The sequence below is a fragment of the Hippocampus zosterae genome, chromosome 15 (assembly GCF_025434085.1).
Source record: "Hippocampus zosterae strain Florida chromosome 15, ASM2543408v3, whole genome shotgun sequence".
NCBI classification, from domain to species: Eukaryota; Metazoa; Chordata; class Actinopteri; order Syngnathiformes; family Syngnathidae; genus Hippocampus; species Hippocampus zosterae.
Genome location: NC_067465.1, coordinates 15,626,490 through 15,649,052, shown reverse-complemented (window position 1 = coordinate 15,649,052; position 22,563 = coordinate 15,626,490). Strand labels below are relative to the sequence as shown.

The following is a 22,563-nucleotide window of genomic DNA, read 5'->3' as shown; positions in this document are numbered from 1 at the left end:
CATTTGAACCAGGTGTGTTGCAACAGGGAGACTTGGAAAACATGCAGGGCAGCAGCCCTCCAGGACCTGAGTTTGACACCTATGCCCTACATATACTCAATATATGCCCTATATCATGGGTTTGCCATTTTATAGTGCTGTTCCAATGTGTAGGACAAGTTCTGCCACGTATTGATGCCCCACCTCTGCACCTGCTTAGCTTTGCCCGCCGTACTGCCATGAACATTTTGTCAAGCAGTACAAAGGGGGGATGTGCTGCTGAATAAATTGTTGTTGTGTCTTTGTTTTTGTTGTTTAATTAAAAAAAAATTAACAGTCACTATTCTTAAACGTCATTGTTCAAAATGCACTTACAATGAAGTGGCATAACCGGGTGCCTTATTTATGTTCTGCGGGGGTTGTCGGTGTCTGCCAAATGTAACGATTATGATGACCTTTAATCTAACGGAGATACTTTAAAAATCAAGTAATAGTGAAGTAACTAAGTCACACTTTCAAGCAAGTCATCAGTCACCAATAAAGTACAGTGGTACCTCTATTTACAAAATTAATTGGTTCTGGAAGAAATTTCTTCGTAAGAAAATTTTGTAAGTAGAGACGCGCTTTTCATTTGAATGCCCTCATCCGTTCCAAGCCCCCCAAAATTCAGACATAAATGTTTTATGATGCATAAAAATGTTTCCAAATATGAAACAAATACAAGTCAAGTCAACAGTATTTATAGAGCACTTTCAAACAGCTGCATACAAAGTGCTGTACATGGAGCGATTTAACATGCACAATAAACAGTAAGACAAATCGGTAATAAAGGCGGTAGAAAGCACCAAACAGTAAAATCAAGAACAAATCTAAGTCATGCTGAGTCGAACGCCAAAGAATACAAGTGAGTTTTAAGGAGGGCTTTGAAGATGGGCAGCGAGGAGGAATACATGTTACAATTACATTCTTGCACAATAAATGAGAGTTGTGCACAATATAAAAAACAGAATAAAGAATAAAAACGACGCTCACTTAACTTTTAACTGAGTCCATCGTTTGTTTGCCCTCTTTAGTTCATGTTCTCTCTCAGAAGTAGTTTTTGCCTGGCGTTTTGTGAAGAACTGATCCAAGGATGTTTGCTTTTGTCGGCTTTTAACAATCTTTCGAAAATGTCCAACTCAAACATCAGCATAAAACTCATTTTCTAGGTGATTCACATTTACGTAAAATTATCGGAACACTTCATGGCCTAAGGGGCGAATGACGAGGATGCTGCATAGACACACATCTATCCATCCACACATTTAGAAACATACGGTAGAAGTCCCTCTTAGCCAATGGGATGCCAGGATGATCAGAAATAGCCAATGGCAGAGCAGCTATAAGTAGGTTGCATTCAGGAAACTCGGGGCTGCGATCAGCAGACCATACCGTATTTTTACCTTTCGTATCTTGAAATTTCTTTCTGAACAAGAGGCAATATTTTCCTGTTGAGGCGTTTCGGAACTTGAAACTTTCGTATGAAGAGACAATTGTAAATAGAGGTACCACTGTAACTAGGTAAGTTAGTTGTTCAAAGTAACTGTGGCGGCAGGGATGAGAACAGAGCTGCTAGTCAAGAGAGCTAGAGTTTGAGCTAGAAAATATCATCTGACACTAAACCATAACAAAATATTCATTCAGATTATGTACAATGTTTGCATACTTGCTGATGACGGCAGGGAGCTCAGAAGTTCAATGTGTCACTGAATTGATATGCTGACAAAATGGAAAAATAATCAGAACCATTTCCAGAAACATGTAATGAACCGTGTGTCCATTTCCTGAATGGTTGCTGACATGGTGTGATTATGAGGAAATCACGACTCTCATGGCAATTAGTGGCATGTTGCAAACGCTAGTCAAGAGACACAATGGTCATGACTAAAATGAGGAGACCTGAGTGCTCAGTGTTTGATGTTTGTCTAACCATCCGCAGCAGAGTGCCTTTTGAGGTGCAGTTGGCGCAGTGTATTTGGCGTTCAACCCCTTTTTATTTGAGTGTTTCTTTCATCCCAGCGATGTAGCGCCGTTCAGGCAACTGATTGAGATTAGATGTATATAATGAGATTTACAACACCGACTCGCGGTTGACGTTCCGTTTCATGTTGCTCCTGCTTGTGTGACAGGCTACAATTTGGACTTTCACTTTCATGCTTATCCAAAAGCCTTTTTATGAACCTTTTTTTTTCTACTTCCGTTCCAATGTAAGATCTGCAAAGGCGGTGAGGGGTCTCATCTCACAAATTCATTTTGCTTGCCAAGCTTCAAGCAGATTTGATTGATTATGGAGGCTTGAGAATATAACTCAATCTGTCAGCAAAGTTGGACAAGATAGAGGTGGCAGGGGACTGGCTTGGTGTTTTGTTTCTTTTTTTCATATTCTTCTTCCTTGTAAATGACCGCGAGATCAGAGTGAAAATATCACTGGTGTTATCAGAAGCAGAAAACTTTCAATTTTCTCCTGACAGGCAGAGCAGCTCCTCATTGATTGATGAGAATGTTATTCTTGTGTTAATGTTCAACTGTTAACAGCGCCAGTGATGTTGGTCATTTACCAGTCACTCAGCTCCAGGTACCTGAACCTTGCCCCATATTCCGAAAACATGCTTTTTGGGTTAATTGAAGACCCTCATTGCCCATGAATGAAAATCGCTATTTGACTTCAAGTGCCCCATGATTGGCTTGCGACCAGTACCGGATGTTCCCCAACTCTCGTCCAAACTCAGCTCGGACCAGCTCCAGTCCAACTGTGACTGTAATGAGGACGGAAGTGCTAAATAAAATGAATGGATGTTCAAATGTTTTCTTAGATGTTTTTCTCAGACAATGAACGTCAACTCTTCAGATGCAAAGTCTTTGAATCCAACACACTCCACATTATTATCCAAGGTTGTCCTTGAACTTGATATTCTTATTCTTGGAGCAAGAGAAGGAGAAGGTGTTTGGTCAGCCTTTGACAGGGTCGAGTTGAGCGATGAAGAATTTTGTGTTTTATGACATATGCCATAAAACTTTAAAGCTGCAATTAAATTGCCTGCCTGACTCCTTCTGCATGGCAAAAACTCAAATGTCTTTAAAGTCAACCATCTGTCTAGTACACTGGTTGCAGATCTAAGAGTTTTGCAAGACACGTGTGGTCAGTCAGACAATTATTTACCTTGACTTGCCAGCACAAACACGCGATACAAGCACTATATGGTAGCAAGTGACTGAAGTCACTTCACAACATGCAGCAGATAACATGAGCAAATTCTGCATTTTTCCAAAAAAAATAGTTTCTGTACTCTTTTTGCCATTCTCAGCCAAAAGTACCTCATCAAACAAAGACCCATTGTTTTTAAAAAATTAGATTGCCATTCCTATCTTAACACTAGCATACAACTGAAAACACCATAGGCTTACGGGTTAACCATTAGCATCTGTGTAATGCTGCTGTCACACAAAAAGTGTATCATGCAGACAGTAAAACAATACTGTTTTCACATGCATACACATTATCGTTATCCTCTGCAAAGAGCAACTATTGTTACTGCTGTGCGAAGAAGCTGAAGGAGGGACTGATTCTCGAGAACACAGGGTTTTTCTTGGCTCAAATTGTACCACCCTGACCATGCATGTATTCTGTAAATAAAACAGACTCACTTTCTTTTTCAGGAAGAAGAAGATCCACCACATTTTATGTGGCATTAACATTAGCCATAAATAGGGCAGATAACTGAAAAACTGAGCTCGGATAATATCAGACAATCAAAAGCAATACGTCAAAATTAATCCAGTGAGTTTTTGGATGACGAAATATTTTCAAAGCGGAAGCATCTTCACAATCGGCCTCACTTTGCTGCTGCGTCAACGTACTCAAGGTGTCTTTGTACCTGCAATTAAAATGAAGTGTCTGATAATACTTGCCCGTGGTTGTCCAAAAGGCACCATTCAAAATGGGATCGGCAGTGCTACGCGAATATGTGGAGAAAAAAAAGGGCTGTCTGCAGGTTATTAACTGGCCTGCCCATGCATTTCATGTGCCCCCTTTATGGCTGGACTCTGGTGACAGGTCTGGCTCTGCTGTTAGCCTCTCTCCCATGGCGTCATGCACGGATGCTTTTTTTTTTTTTTTTTCCTGGCTGCGGTGGGGGTGGACTAGTGAAATGCAATGACGGAAGCACTTTAAAAGCACAAGGGCGGAACGAGGACACTGGTTGATTATTATATGAATAAGGACGGAGGGATGATGGCCAAAGGGTATCCAGGTCACGGACAGGGGATGGAAGACAGACCAGCAAAATAGGGTAAAGTGCCCATCTCTGCTTGGATGGGAAAAAAAGCAATATTGACCTGTTTGTACCATTTGCCAGGGAAAGTCAAGACATCGATAGCACCAACTAGCAGGGAAAAAAAAGACGATTTGATCTGTTTCTTCTTCGGTAGTTGCTTCAGGTCTTTCCAGTGCACTGCTGTTGATATAGCGCGGACATCGATGTTTGGCTGCAGGCGGCACAAAATTAGCTGGAAGCACCTGCCACTCAATTTTAAACGCAGGACAACCCCTGATACAGTATATTGGTACGTCTATCTTACTTTACCGGAGGTAGCCAAAACAGAATGGAGCAGCAATTGCAGGAGATCGCGTGGAAAAAATTGTTTAATTATATTGTCTTTAATTTAATAATTTTTTTAATCAATGTTTTACAATTCATTTACATTTCAATGTGGAAAGATGATTTGTATTACGAGAAGTTGCAGTGGATTAAACTATTTCCTCAAGGCACCACTGGACATGGACACACGTGCCATCATGAAGGTCTCTCGCCTGTGCATAATTCAGCCCAATCACATCATTCCTGTTTGAATACTTCCACAAATGTCATCGACATCGTCCGTGTGTGAGAATCCACCGTGAAGTTCAGTGTTAAATGAACAATCACCGTAACCTATTTTGAACTCATCTTCAAGCCAGATGTGACCAAAAGACACTCATTTGTGTTTGCATTGGTGTTAACTGTGGTCTCATGCGGTGTTGCTATTGTTCTAACCAATGGAATTCTTCCAACAGGATGTCTTTCACCGTCTGTACCTCATCTACACCGTGGGCTACTCCGTCTCGCTGGGATCGCTCATAGTGGCTGTGCTCATCTTGGGATATTTCCGGTGGGTCCCTGCTGTCTGTCGCTGTCTCTTTCATCAGCTTCATCCCTTGGAGACTTTTTTTCTTGTGAGACAGTGGAAGCAACTAGAGGTGAAACAAAAACAAGAAGTCCGAATGTCACAACACGGGTTGATGTGATGAGTTTTTAATAATAGAAAACTGCAGGACAATATACATGACAGCTTGATCATAAAATCAGATATTTTCCACATTACACTGGTACCTCTACTTACGAACGTCTCTTCATCCGAAATTTTCAAGTTACGAAACGCCTCAACAGGAAAATATTGCCTCTTGTTACGAAAGAAATCTCAAGATGTGAAAAGTAAAAATACAGTATGGGCTGTTAGTCATATCTTCGAGCTTCCTGAACGCAACATAATTATAGCTGCTCTGTCATTGGCTATTGTTGCGCATCCTCCTGGCATTCCATTGGCTAAGAGTTACATCTACTGGATGTGTCTATTTGTCGAGATAGATAAATAGATAGATATGTTTCTATGCAGTGTCCTCGTCATTCGCCCCTCGGGCCATGAGGCGCTCCGAGAGTTTTACATCAACGTGAATAACCCAGAAAAAGTGTTCAGCGGTCGGGCGATCGCTCACTATGCTGTTTGCCTTGGACAATCACGTAGGATTGTTAAAAGCCGACAAAACCAAACGTCGTTGGATCAGTTCTTTACAAAGCTCCAGGCAAAAACCTCTTAAGAGAGAGAACATGAAGTGAAGAGGGCAAACAAAATGATGACGACCCAGTTAAAAGTTAAATGAGTGTCATTTTAATTTTTTATTCTTTGTTTTTTACATTATGAACAACTCTCATTTATTTTGCAATCATCTAATTGTAACATGTATTTGTTACATATTTTGATGCATTTTTATGCTAGAAATAATTTTTGTCAGAATTTTGGGGGACTTGGAACAGATTCGGTCATTGACATGGAAAATGCGTCTCCACTTACAAAATGTTCTCGTTAAGAAATTTCTTCCAGAACCAATTGACTTCATATGTAGGGGTACCACTGTACAAGCAGAGGTGGCAAAAGACCATCACGGCTTACCCGTTTTCGGGGTTTGGCCATGTGACGTTCGCATGCTGACCCCTTCGCCACTGTAATGTCCTTTTCAGTTCATGACAATACAAGGCACGATGACCGTCCACTGAGATCGATAAAAGCAAGTGAATTTTTCTACTGAAATCATGTTCCAGAAATACTATTATTAACCAGAATACCCTGTTTGGACTAAGAACAGAAGTAAAGAACTTTTTGACTTGACTTCCCCCATTATGTAAAAGTATAGATAGAGTACGTGTACAAAGTATACACCTAAGGTCAAGACTGAAATGAATTGAAATTACATGGAAGCATGTGAGGTGGCACCGTGTTTGAGTGGTTAGCGCGTCGACCTGACAGTGCAGAGGTATGGGGTTCGATTCCAGCTCCAGCCTTCCTGTGTGGAGTTTGCAGTGTTCCCCCAGTGCAGCGTTTGCTCTGGGTGCTTCGGTTTCCTCCCACATTCCAAAAAAATGCATGGCAGGCTGATTGAACACTCAAGATTGTCCATCGGTGTGATTGTTAACACGGATGGTTGTTCGTCTCTGTGTGCCCTGCGATACCCCGCCTTCTGCCCAAAGACAGCTGGGATCGGCTCCAGCACGCCCCGCGACCCCTTTGAGGATGAAGTGGATCAGAGGATGGATGGTTGGATGGATGGATGGATGGATGGATGGAGGGAAGCATGTGGTTCATTAAAAAAAATCTTTTGAGGACATGGAGAGGGATGTATTCTTCTGAATCTGTTGCCAGCATCATTAAAGCTCCTCGGTTCACATTCCTCTATCTCACAGCTAGTGTTTATTTTTCTTTTTACAAAAAAAATGTCGCAAAATCAATTTTCCTGGAAAATGTTGTTCCACAAACCGCAACACATCAAAAATTATTGCTAAATTTTAAAAAACAGAATGCATTACTAATATTTACAAAAAGGACAAAGAGGGGAATCGGGGTTAAGGATTTTTGTGTTCATTTAAAGACAAGAAAGTGGTCAACACGTTTTCAATGAGCTTGGCTTCAATTGTTTGACTCCGTACATTTGTGTCACCTGTGCACTTGGCGTAGCATTGCCATTCACACTTCAAGACCAAGTATTTTCATGTGGAATTCTTAATGAATCCATCAAATGTAGTCGGGGAAACCTGCAGTAAAAACACATTTTCTTTACTACAGCTTCAGAGTAAAATAAACGCACAGATGATGACGATAAGAAACTCTTGCATGGTCTCATTCAACCTACCGATGTTTTTCATGGCCTGTCCGCGCAGTTTTTGGGGTGAGGTGGGCAACAGGAAGTGTCAGGAATCGACACTCTATTTACTAATGTTTCCACACAAGCCGTCAGAAGGCTTCAGAATCGCTCCCCATTGGCACAAGGCAATATGTTCGGGGCCAAATGAGTTTAATAAGTTATCCCAAGGGCCCTTCTGACATTCTGGCTACGCTGTTCCAAAAGCAGTCCAGCCACGTCTCACCTCAAACACGTCAGCTCGGAGACACCGGCGCTCCCCGAATGTTTTCCCAAGCAGGAACAGGAGTTATTTCATATTAATGTGTGGGTTTATCACCAGGGAAATGTGGGATAGATTAGTTGTCGTCCACTGCTTCCGATCAATAGGAAGCTTTGTCAAATCTTTAGCGCCTTAAAGGTCAACTGTGAAGCAATTTTAAAACGTCCCAAATCAAAGGTTTTTTATGTCAAAAGTGAAGTAATTAAACAAAATACATTAAATAAAGCATGGACAAAAACGACAAAAATTAAACTTAAATTTGACAAAGTAATAGTTTTCCCGAAGTAATATCCTGACGAGTGACAAACCCGGAAGTGTAAGATAACAATAGACTGTCTCTCTATGGAAAGTCTACAGACAGTCAGAAATCACTTTGAAAAGGGACATTTTAAATTTATCCAGGTGTTGGAAGAGTTGGAGGAAGAGCAGGGTTTTAGCAAGACGTATATTGAACCATACATGTACGAGCGAGATGCTCATGATGTGGAGAATGTTGTGCCGGACACGGAGTGGAAATGAGACCCATACGGATTGGAAGAACGGTAAACTAGATAGGCTGTGGTTATGAGCCTAATGTTATTGTTTGCAATTCGATGATGTGCCGTGCTGTAATTTATACATGGGATTACGTACTTGGTCCATGCATTCCCGCGAGCACTGAGAGCACACGTGATAGTGGGTTGATGTCCTACATTGTCATTGCTACGGTAGTTCTGTTGCGTGTTGGCTAATCCGCACATTATATTGGCGTTATTGTTAGTTGCAAACCATAACAGAAGATTCCATCCGTGTACTCGTATAGTTTGATATTACATCCACGTACATGCATAATACTTGGAATCAAATGTTTTCATAAACAACAGCCAGAGTTTTTAATTTTGCCAATCCCGAAAGCAGAGATCTTCGAAATGCATGTAAGAGCTGCAGGTGTAAAATGTTAAAGAAAACAACAGAAAAACTAAAAATTTGGTTGACCAAGTTTACTTCACTCTTGATCTTTAGATGGGAAAAGAATATTTGATTGTATTGGGATTAGCAATACAGTATTGACACTGGTTGGCACAGAGTTCGACTTGTTCGCATGTCGCTTCACGGTTCGCGGTTTGCATGTTCTACCCATGCCTGCGTGGATTTTCTACTCGCGCTATGGCTTCCCACATTCCAAAAACATGTGTGGTGGCACTCTATATTGTCCCTGGTTGCGATTGTGTGCGCGAATGGTTGTTCGTCTGTGTGGCCTGCGATTGCCCAAAGACAACTGGGATAGGCTCCAGTATGCCCGCGACCCTTAAGAGGATGAGTGGATCAAATAAGGGATATGTGAATGGATATTGACACCGTAGTTTATCTGGGCGCATAGTTACAATGATGTACAACCTCTCCACACTGGCAATGTGTTTGTGGGCAAATTCAATTAATCTTACTTGCAATTGTGTTGTTATTGCCCCGAAATGTAACATTGTGTTTGATTTCAATCAAAGAAATTAAGATTTGATGAAACTCAAAAAGCCTATTTAAGCCTGGACAACCCAAGAACCTTTTTCTTCTTTGGAAAATGATGAATTGTACATTAAATGACTGCTATATGTTCACTGAACACCAAAATATATGTTTTTTGAAATATTCAATGCTTTAATCGTAATTTAGGATTAGGGCCAAATCTGACCCTTTGGGGTGGATTTAAGGGTAGCATTTGAGTAGCAAAATTTATAGGGGTCAAATTTGACTCTGTGGGTTCTCCAGGGTTAAATATATTTTCAAGTCAAAATTGAACTGGTCTTATATTTACACTCGCATCATATTCTCGTGTGGGCAGCGCCCCTGCGTTTCCATGTAATCATGTTTGAACTCAGAATAGCACTGAGATTAGCCAACATTCCCTGAAAGGAATTCTTCAGTAAAACCTCGTGTGTAATGTCTGACCATCGGATAGCAGATGTACAGTGTGTATATATATATATACTGTATATTTTTAATCAACCCTGGTTTGAAGCCTTATTGTCAGGAATTTGCTCAGTTTATCACTAAGAACGATCACCCCCTAACAGCCACCATTTTGTTTGTTGTCAGACGTCTGCACTGCACCAGAAACTACATCCACATGCATCTCTTCGTGTCCTACATGCTGCGAGCTGTGAGCATCTTCGTCAAGGACGTTGTGCTCTACTCAGGATCTGCCCTGGAAGATGTGCAACGTGTCACGGTGGAGGAACTCAAGTCGATCACAGAGGCTCCCCCATCCAACAAAGCACATTTTGTAAGTGCAAAGCGAATGCGGTCTCGTCAGAATTATTGGCGGGAAAAAAATGCTTCACTAAATATAAATGTCCCGGTTCTTTGACCTTATCGTGACCAAGACTGCTGACCCAATTTGAACTCCATTGCTAAGCAAAACAGCAGCACCTACAAAGGCATGCAAATTGGCATCCCCTATATGGCAGAAGGGCTCGAGGCTTACATGTTTTTGTTGTTGTTTTGAGTCGCTATTCATCAGCACTGTACAGTACACGTGTTTCAAGAGAGCTGCGAAGCATTGAGCCTCTGTAGGAGGAAGTGGTGTGAGTCTCTTTTTGCAGTGTCCCACCTTGGCTTTTCCAGGGTCGGAGCAAATAAATAGTGATTTTTATTTATTTATTTATTTTTGGGCCGAAGGCCAAGCATTTACTCGAGGCTGGCACTGCTTGACTCCCCCCGGCTCCCCTCCACCCCACTCCTCTTGCCCTCATCTCCCCTCCTCCCTCCTGTCCAAAGCTACACTTTAAACTGTGTGCTTTTCATGCATGCGTGAATATGCAAGCTAATAATCTGCCTAATGCCTTCAGTAGATTTGCTCCTTCACAAAAAAGGTATTCAGCCTGAAACTTGTATGAGTGTCTTTAAACCCTCGTTATTTTTCGTACATCAAAAAGAATATGTTGTGTCAGAGTGACTCGAGAGCCTCACAGCAGAGTTGAAACCAAGATAAGGAATAGAAGTCGTGATAGCTTTGAATGCAAGAATAACAGTCGTTTGAGCATTAATATGACAATGCTCAAGCAATATACTCTCCGACAATACAACAATAGCTGTTGCTTTCTTTGTCATTTGTAGAAGTTAAGTTCATCAGTTATGATTCTTCTCAAAGCTTAGAGTGAACCCTTGCATATTCTCAGTTGGGTATTTGCAAATTTCAACTGGTCGCAGAGTTTCGGAGGAGCCGATCTTCCACTATTTGCTGAAAAACTTCCTCGATTGCCTTTTACAAGCATAGGCCAAAGCTTGACAAAGACACATCTTGTGCCATCTTGGAGTCAACGAAGTTGAACTGAGCATCTGGAGCTTCATTTAGACGGAAGTAGTTCTTGGCTGCAAAATTGTGGCATCTATAGCCAACCATAAACAGTGTTAAAGTCCATTCAATAAAGTGGAAAATGACCGACAGATTCACTGTGTGAAATATATTGTGATCCTCCCCCCCCCCCCGAATCTTCCCCTCATACAGTTTCAATAATTATAGCTAAAAGCGAATGAAAACCCCAAATACACCATCTGCAGAAATTACATTAGCCCATAAGATGATTTTTACTACAGACATTGAAGAGCAATTGCCATTGTGAAATTAGTGTCTGATGTTGTGGTATCTTAAGGAGAGTAGAACGCACAGAATTATTTGTGTTCTTCAGATTGGAATCAGGCCTCTACCAAATGTGGATAAAAATATGAAGTGTCTTACACTTCATTTGTCGACATATACCGATTGGGGAAGAAATAAATCAAATGTGGGCATGACATAAATTGGCATTGAACACTTGCAGTGTAAATGTAACGTGGTTTTCATATTCTTCTGTACACAGGTATCCCCAGTACAGTTTTTCACACATGACATAATCAATACGGTAGCCTCTAACATGATGCCAGACACAAAAAAAAAAGAGAGAGAGAGCCATCAGTAATCAGCGCCGAGTGGCCTCGAACAACACGCCGTGGTGACAACAAGCTGCGAGGGGAAGGTCAACTGGAGCAGAATCAATGGCTGACCAAGTCAGCTCTCCTGAGGCCTTCGCTCATTCTGTCGTTACAACTGCACATCATGTGAAATCAGTGGATCACACTTTTCAAATCATGTCCGAGCAAACACAATGGCATTTGTGATCTCGCTGTTCGGCTATGTGGTTGAATCTAGGTGTGTTTCTGCACTCTCACAAAGACTAGGATACTTGCTCATATTCGGCCGTCTGCAAATTCGAGCCACAATTTAATAACATTGTATTATTCCTCTCAAAAATGCATCTCATTATTCTCTCTGTAAAGTTGGATTGTCAGATTGTGTGCGGTCCATTTGTGTCCCCGTGCATGTTTTTCTATGTCAGGGTGTGTATCTGCCCTCATTCAAGGAGGTTCAGGTCACACCTTTGCACAAAAACACCTTCGCTAAAGTCACTGGGAAAGATCTGGGTATCTATGGCCCGATCGTGTTACCTGGCTCTTTCGGTAATGCAAAAGAAAGGGTCCCATTTCATCCGGGCCTTGGTATCTTCAGGGAATGACGGCTTTAATCCTATCCAGCCTCACCACCTCAACGGCTTACCTGTTGTGAGTGCAAGCACGTTTGTTTGACTGCCGGTCAGTATGTTAATTCGTAGCGTACTTCCTGCTTCGTGGAGTATGCCACAAGACCTTTCAATATGACCTTTTAATGTAGTCTACTGTGAACTGCTGAAGCTGGTCAAGAAAGAGAAAGAACAAACACAAGGGCCATCACTCAGTAGGGGTCATCTTGCATCATGTCAACGCAAGGCCTCACACAGCAGCCCAAATGGTGCAGACCAGTGGTCACCAACATGGTGCCCGCGGGCACCAGGTAGCCCGTGAAGACCACTTGAGTAGCCCGCCAGTGCCTGGACATTGTGATTTGCTAGTAGAAATTATGATTTAAAAATGCAAACATTGGCAGTACTGTGAGACATTTCGAAACACGATCAAAGTCTGACAATTTAAATCATCAAGTATTAAAAATAACACATCCTCATATTATTGAAGGTATTTTGGACAAATATGTTATTTCAGACGTGTATCAATTTGGTAGCCCTTCACACAATCGGTACACATGAAGTTGCTCTCACCCTCAAAAATGTTGGTGACACCTGGTGCAGACCATCAACGAGCTGGACATGGAACTACTGCCTCATCCCCCCTTCCAGCCCAGAATTTGCCCCCTTCAGACTTTCACCTGTTTGGTCCCTTAGAAGCGCTCACGATAGGCTGCAAGTTTGAAAGTGACAAAGTCAAAAGTGTTGTGAGCAAGTGGCTGAGACATCAGTCCAAAGATTTTTACTTTGAGGGAAAGGGGAAGCTTGTGCACAGATGGGAAAAGTGTGTGACAGTGCTGGGAGAGACTACATTGAAAAAATAAAAATAAAAAAGTAAGCTGCGATCTGTATTAGTTCTTTTACTGAAAAATGCACCTTATTTATTGAATGACCCTCTTATATGTGTGCAGTATGTATACTGAATACGGTATAGGTTTATCCATATTGACTGTACATATGTTTATTTGTGTATATGTTTATCGACATCTACATACATTCAAGTTTACTCACCCTTGATTTAGTCGCACGTTCGTGTGAAAAGGAACTGATGCCATCTACTTGGATTCCTGTTTCTCAATGTGCAGATTGGCTGCAAGGCGGCCGTGACCCTCTTCATGTACTTTCTGGCAACCAATTACTTCTGGATCCTGGTAGAGGGTCTGTACCTCCACAGTCTTATCTTCATGACCTTCTTCTCGGACCGGAAATATCTTTGGGGCTTCACGATGATTGGATGGGGTGAGTTGAAGTGATTAACCAAAGTGTCATGATTCGATCTGGGAATGTCGCAGAAAGTAATTTGGGCTGCCTTCGATACGGGCTTCATAGCACCTGCATTGTACACACTGTGCATAGTACTGGCATAAGCACAGCGCATACAATGTGGATGCCGCGTTCGCCCATCTTCGTCGAGGACGACAAATGGTCGGGTCTCCAGATGGAGGGCTTGTCATTCCTAATGTGAATATTTGATTTTGCAGGTGTGCCAGCCATGTTTGTGAGCGTTTGGGCGACAGTGAGGGCTACATTTGCGGACACAGAGTGAGTGCAGATTGCTTTTTCGGATTACATTATTTATGTAGCTACTTTGACCGACGAGGACCGCCGTTCAGTTTGTCAGAGCTGCCTTCACCTCACTGAAATGAAAAAAAATGGAACAGTTAAATGTGAGCCTCCAAATGAAACCTCAGTTTACGCACAAATTGGTTTCGGAACAATTTTTGGGGGAAAATATTGCCTGTGTTCACAAACTATCTGACAGGCATGAGATCGAGGTGACAACAAACAATTTGGATTCAATATGGTCAGATGCGGCGGTCCGGTGATCAAGTCGTTAGCGCATCCGCCTCACAGTGCAGAGGTCGTGGGTTCAATCCCAACTCCCGGTTTCCTCCCACATTCCAAAAACATGCGTGACAGGGTAATAGAACACTCTAAATTGTCCCCAAGTGTGAGTGTGACTGTGGTTGGTTGTTCATCTCTGTGTGCCCTGCGATTGGTTAGCAACCAGTTCAGTCTCCCACCGACTGTCCAAAGACAGCTGGGATAGGCTGCAGCACCCCCGCAGCCCTTGTGAGGATTTAGCGGTTCAGAAAATGGATGGATGGATCGATGTTAAAATGACTTTAGTGCCCGTTTTCTTTTCTCAAGACAGAATCTTTTTCATAATCCGAACCCTCTCACCATTACCCCGAACCTAACCCTAACCCTAATCCATATCCAAACCCTAACCTGAAACAAAACCCAAACTTGAACTCTTCCACAAATGCTAACCCAAATGCTAACCCCAGCCCTTACCTTTACTGTAACCCCCCCAAACCCTAAACCTAACCCCTAGCTTTGTTTTTGTTTTTTGTTTTCTCATGATAACCCTTACGAAAAGCTAGTAGTACTTTGTACTTGAGTTTAAGTATATAAAATGTCCTTTTCATACATAATTAGAACACATGAGGTTTATAAAGTATACTATCTCAGCTCAACACAACGCAGCTCTGTTTATAGAGCCCTTTTAAAACAAGTGCCGCTGACAAGTAAACTGAAATGAACTTGTTTTAATGGTGTGTTTTCAGAGATGGAGAAGATCCACTTGGAGGCAGTGGAATGTCACTTGTCTTGGATCACGTTGTTTAGCGAAGACTAATCCCAGTTTTGTTGTTTATCTTGCGGCAGGTGCTGGGACTTAAGTGCGGGCAATTTGAAATGGATTTATCAAGTGCCTATACTTGCGGCTGTCGTGGTGAGTTTACACTTTCTAATGGATGTGGCCTCCCCCCCAACCTGCTGTGAAGAAAATGATGGCACCGGCTCCTGGGGAATCAGAGCCGTCATTACAGCCCTCTCGTTATGTGTTTACCTTCTTTGGCAGGTCAATTTTGTCTTATTTTTAAACATCATCAGAGTCCTAGCAACCAAACTGCGTGAGACCAATGCTGGAAGGTGTGACACGAGGCAGCAGTACAGGTACGTGATGATTTTATCTATTTTTAAACCTTCCGGATAAGTAGCTGCACTTGATTGCAGCCCTGCTCGGATATCTTTGAACAATTTGTGACATGTACAGCATTCTTTAAGAAAAAATTAAGTGATCAGCAAGGTTGTCACGGCTCACGAAAAATAGCAAAATCAGTTTTGCTTACAATTTCGATCCATTTTCTGATCCTCACAAGGGTAGCGGGGCATGCTGGAGCAAAATAAAAAAAATAAAAAATTTAAAAAAAGAGAAAATTGACAAAATACCTGTCTCTGCCCCCACAAAAAACAACAACAAATGTCAGGGGAAAAAAACCAACAGACTCCCTTTTATGGAGTGTGATGGTGGCTGGACGTTTGCTGCCACTGTCTAGTAGCGCTTTTTTGTTGTTATTATTGTTTGTCAAATAAATCCAGTCTCAAGAAACAGTAAACCAATCCCTTTAATTGTCTTATTCACAAGCCACATTTCAGACATGCATGTACATACACTGGGCCTCTCATCTCCATGGCAACATGCTCCAAAAAGACAACAGCAAGACATGTTTTACACTTCCACAAACCTTTGACTGCATATACTTGTTGGCTGTCAAACACAATCATTTGAATTCATACAATCAGAGCAGTGGACTATATTATATTAATTCTATTCATATTGATTCATATTCATATTCTTTCTACCTACATTCTTGCTGCTGGAGGTTGTAAATTTCCCCAGTGTGGGACAAATAAAGGATATCTTATCTTATCTTTGATCACAATAAAGTGCTCAAATACCATCCATTTCTCGAGATGTCTATTTTTCCTTTTTTAATTAGTAAAAGTCAATAGCTTTGGTATTTTAAAGAAAGATTTCGAGACAATTGATTTCACCTCTGACAAAGTCAAAAGCAGATTGCGTCTGAACAACAACAGTTGCTCATGCTGAATATGAAGAGGATTAAGATGGCTTTGTAATGTGTGGAAAATGGAAGACATTGTAGCTTAAAGAAGAAAAAGAAGAAATAAAAAAGGGAACGACCTGGCGTTCTCATTAAACTGTAGTCGGAAATCGTATTTTAAAAAATCACTTCAAAACATTGACTTGGACTACTTTTCATCTCCATCCATCCATCCATTATCCGATCCGCTTATCCTCACAAGTACAATACAATACAATACAATACATGCTGATTTATATAGCGCTTTCACAACAGCGGCAGCTGTAACAAAGCGCTTTACAGAACAGTTAACATAAAGTAAAATAATAAACACAACACATCACATAAAACACGGACAGTCATGCAGTTCTAACCACTTTTCCATCACACGCTTTGTTGTTTGAAGCAGTTTGAGATGAAAGAGGAGAGAATCAAAGTGTCCTTTAACCAGTGGATCAGAGACGTCATGCTCAAAATGTGCACACGTCGGCTACAAGCTAAGTTTCAAAGTCAACAAGAAGCTGTAGCATCCATTGACGAAAAAAGAGATTGGTTCACTTCTCCTGTCCCATGGAAATCCATTTCAATTCCAAGCGGCAACTCACGGTTCCAAATACGCATCGGCGCTCTTCGCCAACGCTCCTCTCTCCTCATCCTCAACTTCAGCGGCCATCCATCCAGCCGCACCAACGCCGACTGTCCAACAGCGCTGACATAGCCACTGAACAAATCGGGGTTGTGAAAAATGCTGCCCATTACTGGCGCAAAAAACACAAGCGCCCCAGGTCTGTCCAGCACCGACAGTCAATGGCGCCGACATTCCTCCCAATCAAAATCTGTGCTGGTACAGGCGTGCTGCCGAGAAGGCGCAACCACCAAGCACAGATACTGCTCCTTTGACGAATGTTGTGGCCAAAAAGCGCTGAAAACAGTCCATATCAGGTCCACACAATGAAACAACAAACAACATGTGACAAAACAAAAGACAAAAACAGCAAAAAAGAACAAAAAAGCAAGGCTCTTGAAGAGCACTTGCCGAGGGCTGCCTACTCGGGCGCCATCTTGGAAAAAAAAAAAAAGTGTTGGGGAGGGGGCGCTGGAGCCTATCCAAGGCGTCTTTGGGCAGTAGGCAGGGGGATACCCTGAACTGGTTGCCAGCCAATCGCAGGGCACACAGAGACGAACAACCATCCACACTCACAACCACACACACCTAGGGACAATTTAGAACAGGGGTGGGCAATTATTTTCCGGGGGGGGGGGGCGTGAGAAGCAGAAAATATTGTGGAGGGCCGGGACAAAAGTTAGAAATAGAAAATAAAGAAGATAGCACAATGTTTTTGTATGCCAGAAATAATGGAACATTCTCCTCCACCATCACACTCAGCACCGGTTCTCTTCAAGGATGTGTACTGAGCCCCCTGTTGTTCACGCTCTACATATTTGACTGCTCTCCGCCTCTTATTAGCGGTCCAGTTTGCGGAAAGTTTTTAACATGATAAAAATCAAACCATTCTAGGAAATGTTCATTTACTCGAGCCACAAGCAATTCAGTCTAAGCATGGAAATCGCCTGAATCGGACTGAGTAAGAATCGCTTCCTTGTTTTTCAAAGTCTCGTAGATTTGAGTCTTTCCGACTCCAGGTGTCTCCTGAATGTTTCGTACTTTATCCGCTTCGTTTAGTCAGATACATATGACCTTCCCTTCCATGGCCATTACTCTCTCCCTCTTTCTTCGTCTTCCCCTCCCTCCCTGTGCTCTGCAACTTGAATTAACTGCGCCACCTGGTGTTGACATACCTGTCATTACAAGTCCAAACGAAATGAATGCAATCAAACCTTAATTGTGCACTAATCTTCGGCGGGACGGATTAAAAAGACCAAGGGCCGTAGTTTGCCCACCACTGATTTAGAACATTCAATCAGCCTGCAATGCATGTTTTTTGGAATGTGGGAGGAAACCGGAGTACCTCGAGTGTCTGGAACCTGGATGCAATCCTCTATAAACAAGTAAAAACAAAATGGCGATGTTATTTACAATGCTTCATTGTTCTTGTTTTCCAACATTTGTTGTATCATTGCAGAAAGCTGCTGAAGTCCACGCTGGTGCTGATGCCGCTGTTTGGCGTTCACTACATCATATTCAACGCCATGCCCTATACGGAAGTGTCGGGCATCCCCTGGCAGATCCAGATGCACTATGAGATGCTCTTCAACTCCTTCCAGGTTCAATGCTCTCCACAAACGCTACCACTAAATGAAGCGCCGTGTAGCCAAAGCAAATGTGGTGATGTCAGAGCTCTTCTATATTCTTTCTGTTGCAGGGCTTCCTTGTCGCAATCATATACTGCTTTTGCAATGGGGAGGTGAGTCCTCCATCCAAACGTGAGAATATCGCCATGCCAAATCACCCTGAATGCCTCCAAATGCACCACATTGTGTTCAAAGGTGCAAGCAGAGATCAAGAAATCGTGGAGCCGTCGGACCCTGGCACTGGATTTCAAGCGAAAGGCGCGCAGCGGCAGCAACACGTACAGCTACGGCCCGATGGTGTCGCACACCAGCGTCACCAATGTGACCGCCCGGGCGCCGCACGGCCTCCACCTCACAACCCGGCTGGGACCGACGCCGGTCAACGGGCACCGCAACCTGCCGGGCTACATCAAGAACGGCTCCGTGTCCGAGTGCTCGGCACCGTCCTCGGGCCAGGAGATTCACGCCGAACCCGAGGAGCTTTGCGCCGCGCCGGCGGAGCAGCCACCGCCGCCGCAGCCGTGCGAGGAGGCCGAGGAAGAGAAGCCCTCGCCCGTGTTCGTGGTGGAGGAAGAGCGTGAGACGGTCATGTGACCCGCTCCGTAAAAAGGGGTGTCCCCAAATTTTGTGGCCGAGACACTTTGAGCTGCCACGCTGAATGTGCAACAGTCTTAAAACAGGCTGTCTTTTAAAATGGATTTTATTTCTTTGCATCCACTGCCATCTTTTCAAGTTTTTTTTTCTTTTTACATTATATGCTTTTTTTTTCTTTTGGTCACATACATCAGACTGAAGTTGCCAGGAAAAGCCTTAATCAATCTCATGGCCAGGTTTGGAGATGGAGAAAGAAGTTGCGTTGAAAAAAAAAAAATCTGTGTTAACAGGAAGCCACTCAGGTAATTCATGTACACTTTTGATTTTTCAACTTTTTTTCAGGCATTTAACAACTCTATCTACAAAATGAACCGTTTCCCACATTCCACGCAGTTTAAATGAATGTATCCAGTGTTTGTGGATGTTTTGTTTGTATTTGGCATCACTGGAGACTGCGTTGTTCATATGTGTTGCAAATAGACATTTCGATCAAGCTGATCCTGTGCTATATATGCTGCTTTCATGATGTACATACAAGTCAAAATGTTTACAAATGCCATTCAAATTGTGAGCTAATGTCGTTATTGCAAAGAAGTGTTTTGTGTGTGTGTGTGTGTGTATGTGTGTATATGTAGTTTCTGTTGTAGTTTGTAATATTTGACATATGTGCAGTATATAGTACAAACCTAAACGGCAGCATTTTTAAATTCCTCAATTCATACTTAAACCAGGGTGATGTTTTTTTTTAGAGATCTATTTTTTTTTTACATTACGTTGTTCTGGTGGTTAGCAAGTCTGCCTCACAGTATTGTCTTAGAACTCCAGCCTTCCTGCGTGGAGTTTGCAGCTTATATCCAACACACATGTTAGCTTGAGTGAGGACTTAAAATTGTTCATAGATAAAAGTTTTTGTTTGATTATATCACTGGTGTCCAACTCACGGCCCGGGTGCCAGACTTGGCCCACCACATCATTTTACGTGGCCCGTGAAAGCAAATCAAACATGTCAACTTCCATGAGTCTTGCTAAAATCTGGACCAAAATTTCAACTTCTCACTTCTAATAAATAAGAGAGGTATTATAAGCGTTTTCTTGTCACCAAACCACTCATTGCCTAACTGATACAGTAGTCGAATAAACTGTTCTTCCTGACTTCCTTATATAGTTTCAGTGATACCGGCCATCCAAGGGAAATGGTAACTTAAATGTGGACCGCGACAAAAAATAGTTTGACACCTCTGGTCTATATGTGTACCCCACCTCTCAATGCAAGTCATTTGCAATAAGCTCCAGCTCACCCATGGCCTCATGTGGACCAGCACTGCCGAAAATTGATTGGTGGGTTTACAGTCACCAAAACATTTCGTTTTTAACAGCAAAACAAGCTCACAAGCGAACGCTCCGTCTTTCCTGGCAGTTTTCGTCCTCACAGTTTTTGTACAGTCCAGACGACGCTTGAGCTTTTTGCCTCAGAAGAGCATTTCTGAGCAGCATGTCTTCACCTTCAGGGGAGTTAAAATAAGATGCAAATGCAACGTGAGCATTAGTGAACATCAGGAGGTAAACATTCGGCTCTCAACAGAATTTAGTGGCATTTGGTGCATTCATTAAAAAAAGGAATGGGATGCAATTATAATGGAACTTCTAACTTGGAGCACAAACCAAAAGATGACCACCCATTTGGTCATGTTTGATAATTTGCTTTAAACTTCACAAAGTCCAAAGATATCAAACCAATAACTTTCAAGCCATATTTTCACCTAAAGTTTTGGCTGCACACTGAAATGTACCAGGAGGTGTGTTCCACACTTAAGGCGTATATCTTAGGAAAAGTTCAACTTGATTTATACAACGGTGTTTGGCATTTCCCATCCATTTTTCCCCCTCATATTTTGGTTGAATTCAGAAACGAGGCATATTTTTCACATGTTGGTTGAATACCAAAATGTAGGACTTAAATACATTTTGGTTGGGCTTCAAATTGTAAAACCTCAGTCAGGGTGTAATGTTTGTGAAAATGTTGGTTGCACACTGAAATGTTCCAATTTGAAAGAGTGTCTTTCACTGTGATTTTTTTTTTTTTTTTTGGTAACTCCAGAGAGACACTCAATTGTAGTGGCTTATTTTGCAGTAAAGTTTGGTTGAACTCAAGAGACTAAGCTCATGAAAAAACATGTTGTACACAATGTACGACTTGAGGGGTGTATTTTTGTCACATATTTGCATTGAACTCTGAAATGTCTCAAAACACTTTCAGGACGTAGGACTTTAAACGTTTCGCTGTTATTTATAACTGATATGATTTGGTATTAAATGGCTCGAAATAAATCATTTTCATGGAGATGAAAAGTGGCAAGCCCAGTGATCCAGTGGCTAGCGCATTGACCTCACAGTGCAGAGGTACCGGTTTAATTCCGGCTCTGGCCTCCCCGTTTGGAGTTTGCATGTTCTCCCCGTGCCTGTGTGGGTTTTCTCCGGGTACTCCACTTTCCTCCCACATTCCAAAAACATGCGTGGCAGGCTGATAGAACAGTCTAAATTATCCCGCGGTGTGAATGTGAACACGGATAGTTGTTCGTCTGTGTTGTGCCCTGCGATTGGGAGGCAACCGGTTCAGGGTGTCCCCCGCTTAATGCCTGAAGATGGCTCGGATGGGTTCCCGCCACCCCCCCCTCCCCCGCCACCCTTGTAAAGATAAGCGGATCGGAAAATGGATGGATGGAAATGAAAAGTAGTCCAAGTCAATGTTTTGAAGTGATTTTGTTTAAATACAATTTCCGACTACAGTTTTATGAGAACGTCACGTCGTTCCCTTCTTTTTCTTCTTCTTTAAGCTACAATGTCTTCCATTTTCCACACATTACAAAGCCATCTTAATCCTCTTCATATTCAGCATGAGCTACTGTTGTTGTTGTTCAGACGCAATCTGCTTTTCACTTTGTCAGCGGTGAAATCAATTGCCTAGAAATCTTTCTTTAAAATACCACAGCTATGGACTAATTAAAAAATTAAAATAGACATCTATAGAATAGGATGGTATTTGAGCACTTTATTGCTATCGATATTAATAGAAATAAAACAATACAGTCCTCTGCTCTGATTGTATCATGTCAAATGATTATATTTGGCGGCCAACAAGTATATGGAGTCAAAAGGTTATGGAAGTGTAAAACATGTCTTGTTGTTGTCATTTTGGAGCCTGTTGCCATGGAGATGAGAGGCCCAGTGTATATACTGTACATGCATGTCTTAAATGTGGCTTGTGATTAAGACAATAAAAGGTATTGGTGTACTGTTTCTTGAGACTGGATTTACAGTATTTGACAAACAAAAACAACAACAAAAAGCGCAACTAGACAGTGGCAGCAAATGTCCAGCCACCATCACACTCCATAAAAGGGAGTCTGTTGGTTTTTTCCCCTGACATTTGTTGTTTGTTTTTTGGGGGGGCGGGTGGTAACTTTGGGTCCTAATAAAGTAAGTGAAGTGAAAAATTCGAACAAGTTGAAATCTGAGAAAATGTCAGAG

The 22,563-nt window shown here is 42.2% G+C and overlaps 1 protein-coding gene across 1 annotated transcript in view; it reads left to right on the top strand.

Moving 5' to 3' along the window:
- Positions 1–22,332, top strand: part of pth1r (parathyroid hormone 1 receptor) — a 77,081-nt gene extending 54,749 nt beyond the window's left edge. The window contains exons 5-13 of the mRNA XM_052088486.1: positions 5,072–5,166; positions 9,801–9,987; positions 13,384–13,537; positions 13,780–13,840; positions 14,969–15,035; positions 15,165–15,259; positions 18,273–18,414; positions 18,513–18,554; positions 18,637–22,332. Coding sequence (XP_051944446.1) covers positions 5,072–5,166; positions 9,801–9,987; positions 13,384–13,537; positions 13,780–13,840; positions 14,969–15,035; positions 15,165–15,259; positions 18,273–18,414; positions 18,513–18,554; positions 18,637–19,035 — 1,242 coding nt within the window. The 3' untranslated portion in view covers positions 19,036–22,332. The remainder of the gene's footprint in view (positions 1–5,071; positions 5,167–9,800; positions 9,988–13,383; positions 13,538–13,779; positions 13,841–14,968; positions 15,036–15,164; positions 15,260–18,272; positions 18,415–18,512; positions 18,555–18,636) is intronic.
- Positions 22,333–22,563: the final 231 nt, after the last annotated feature.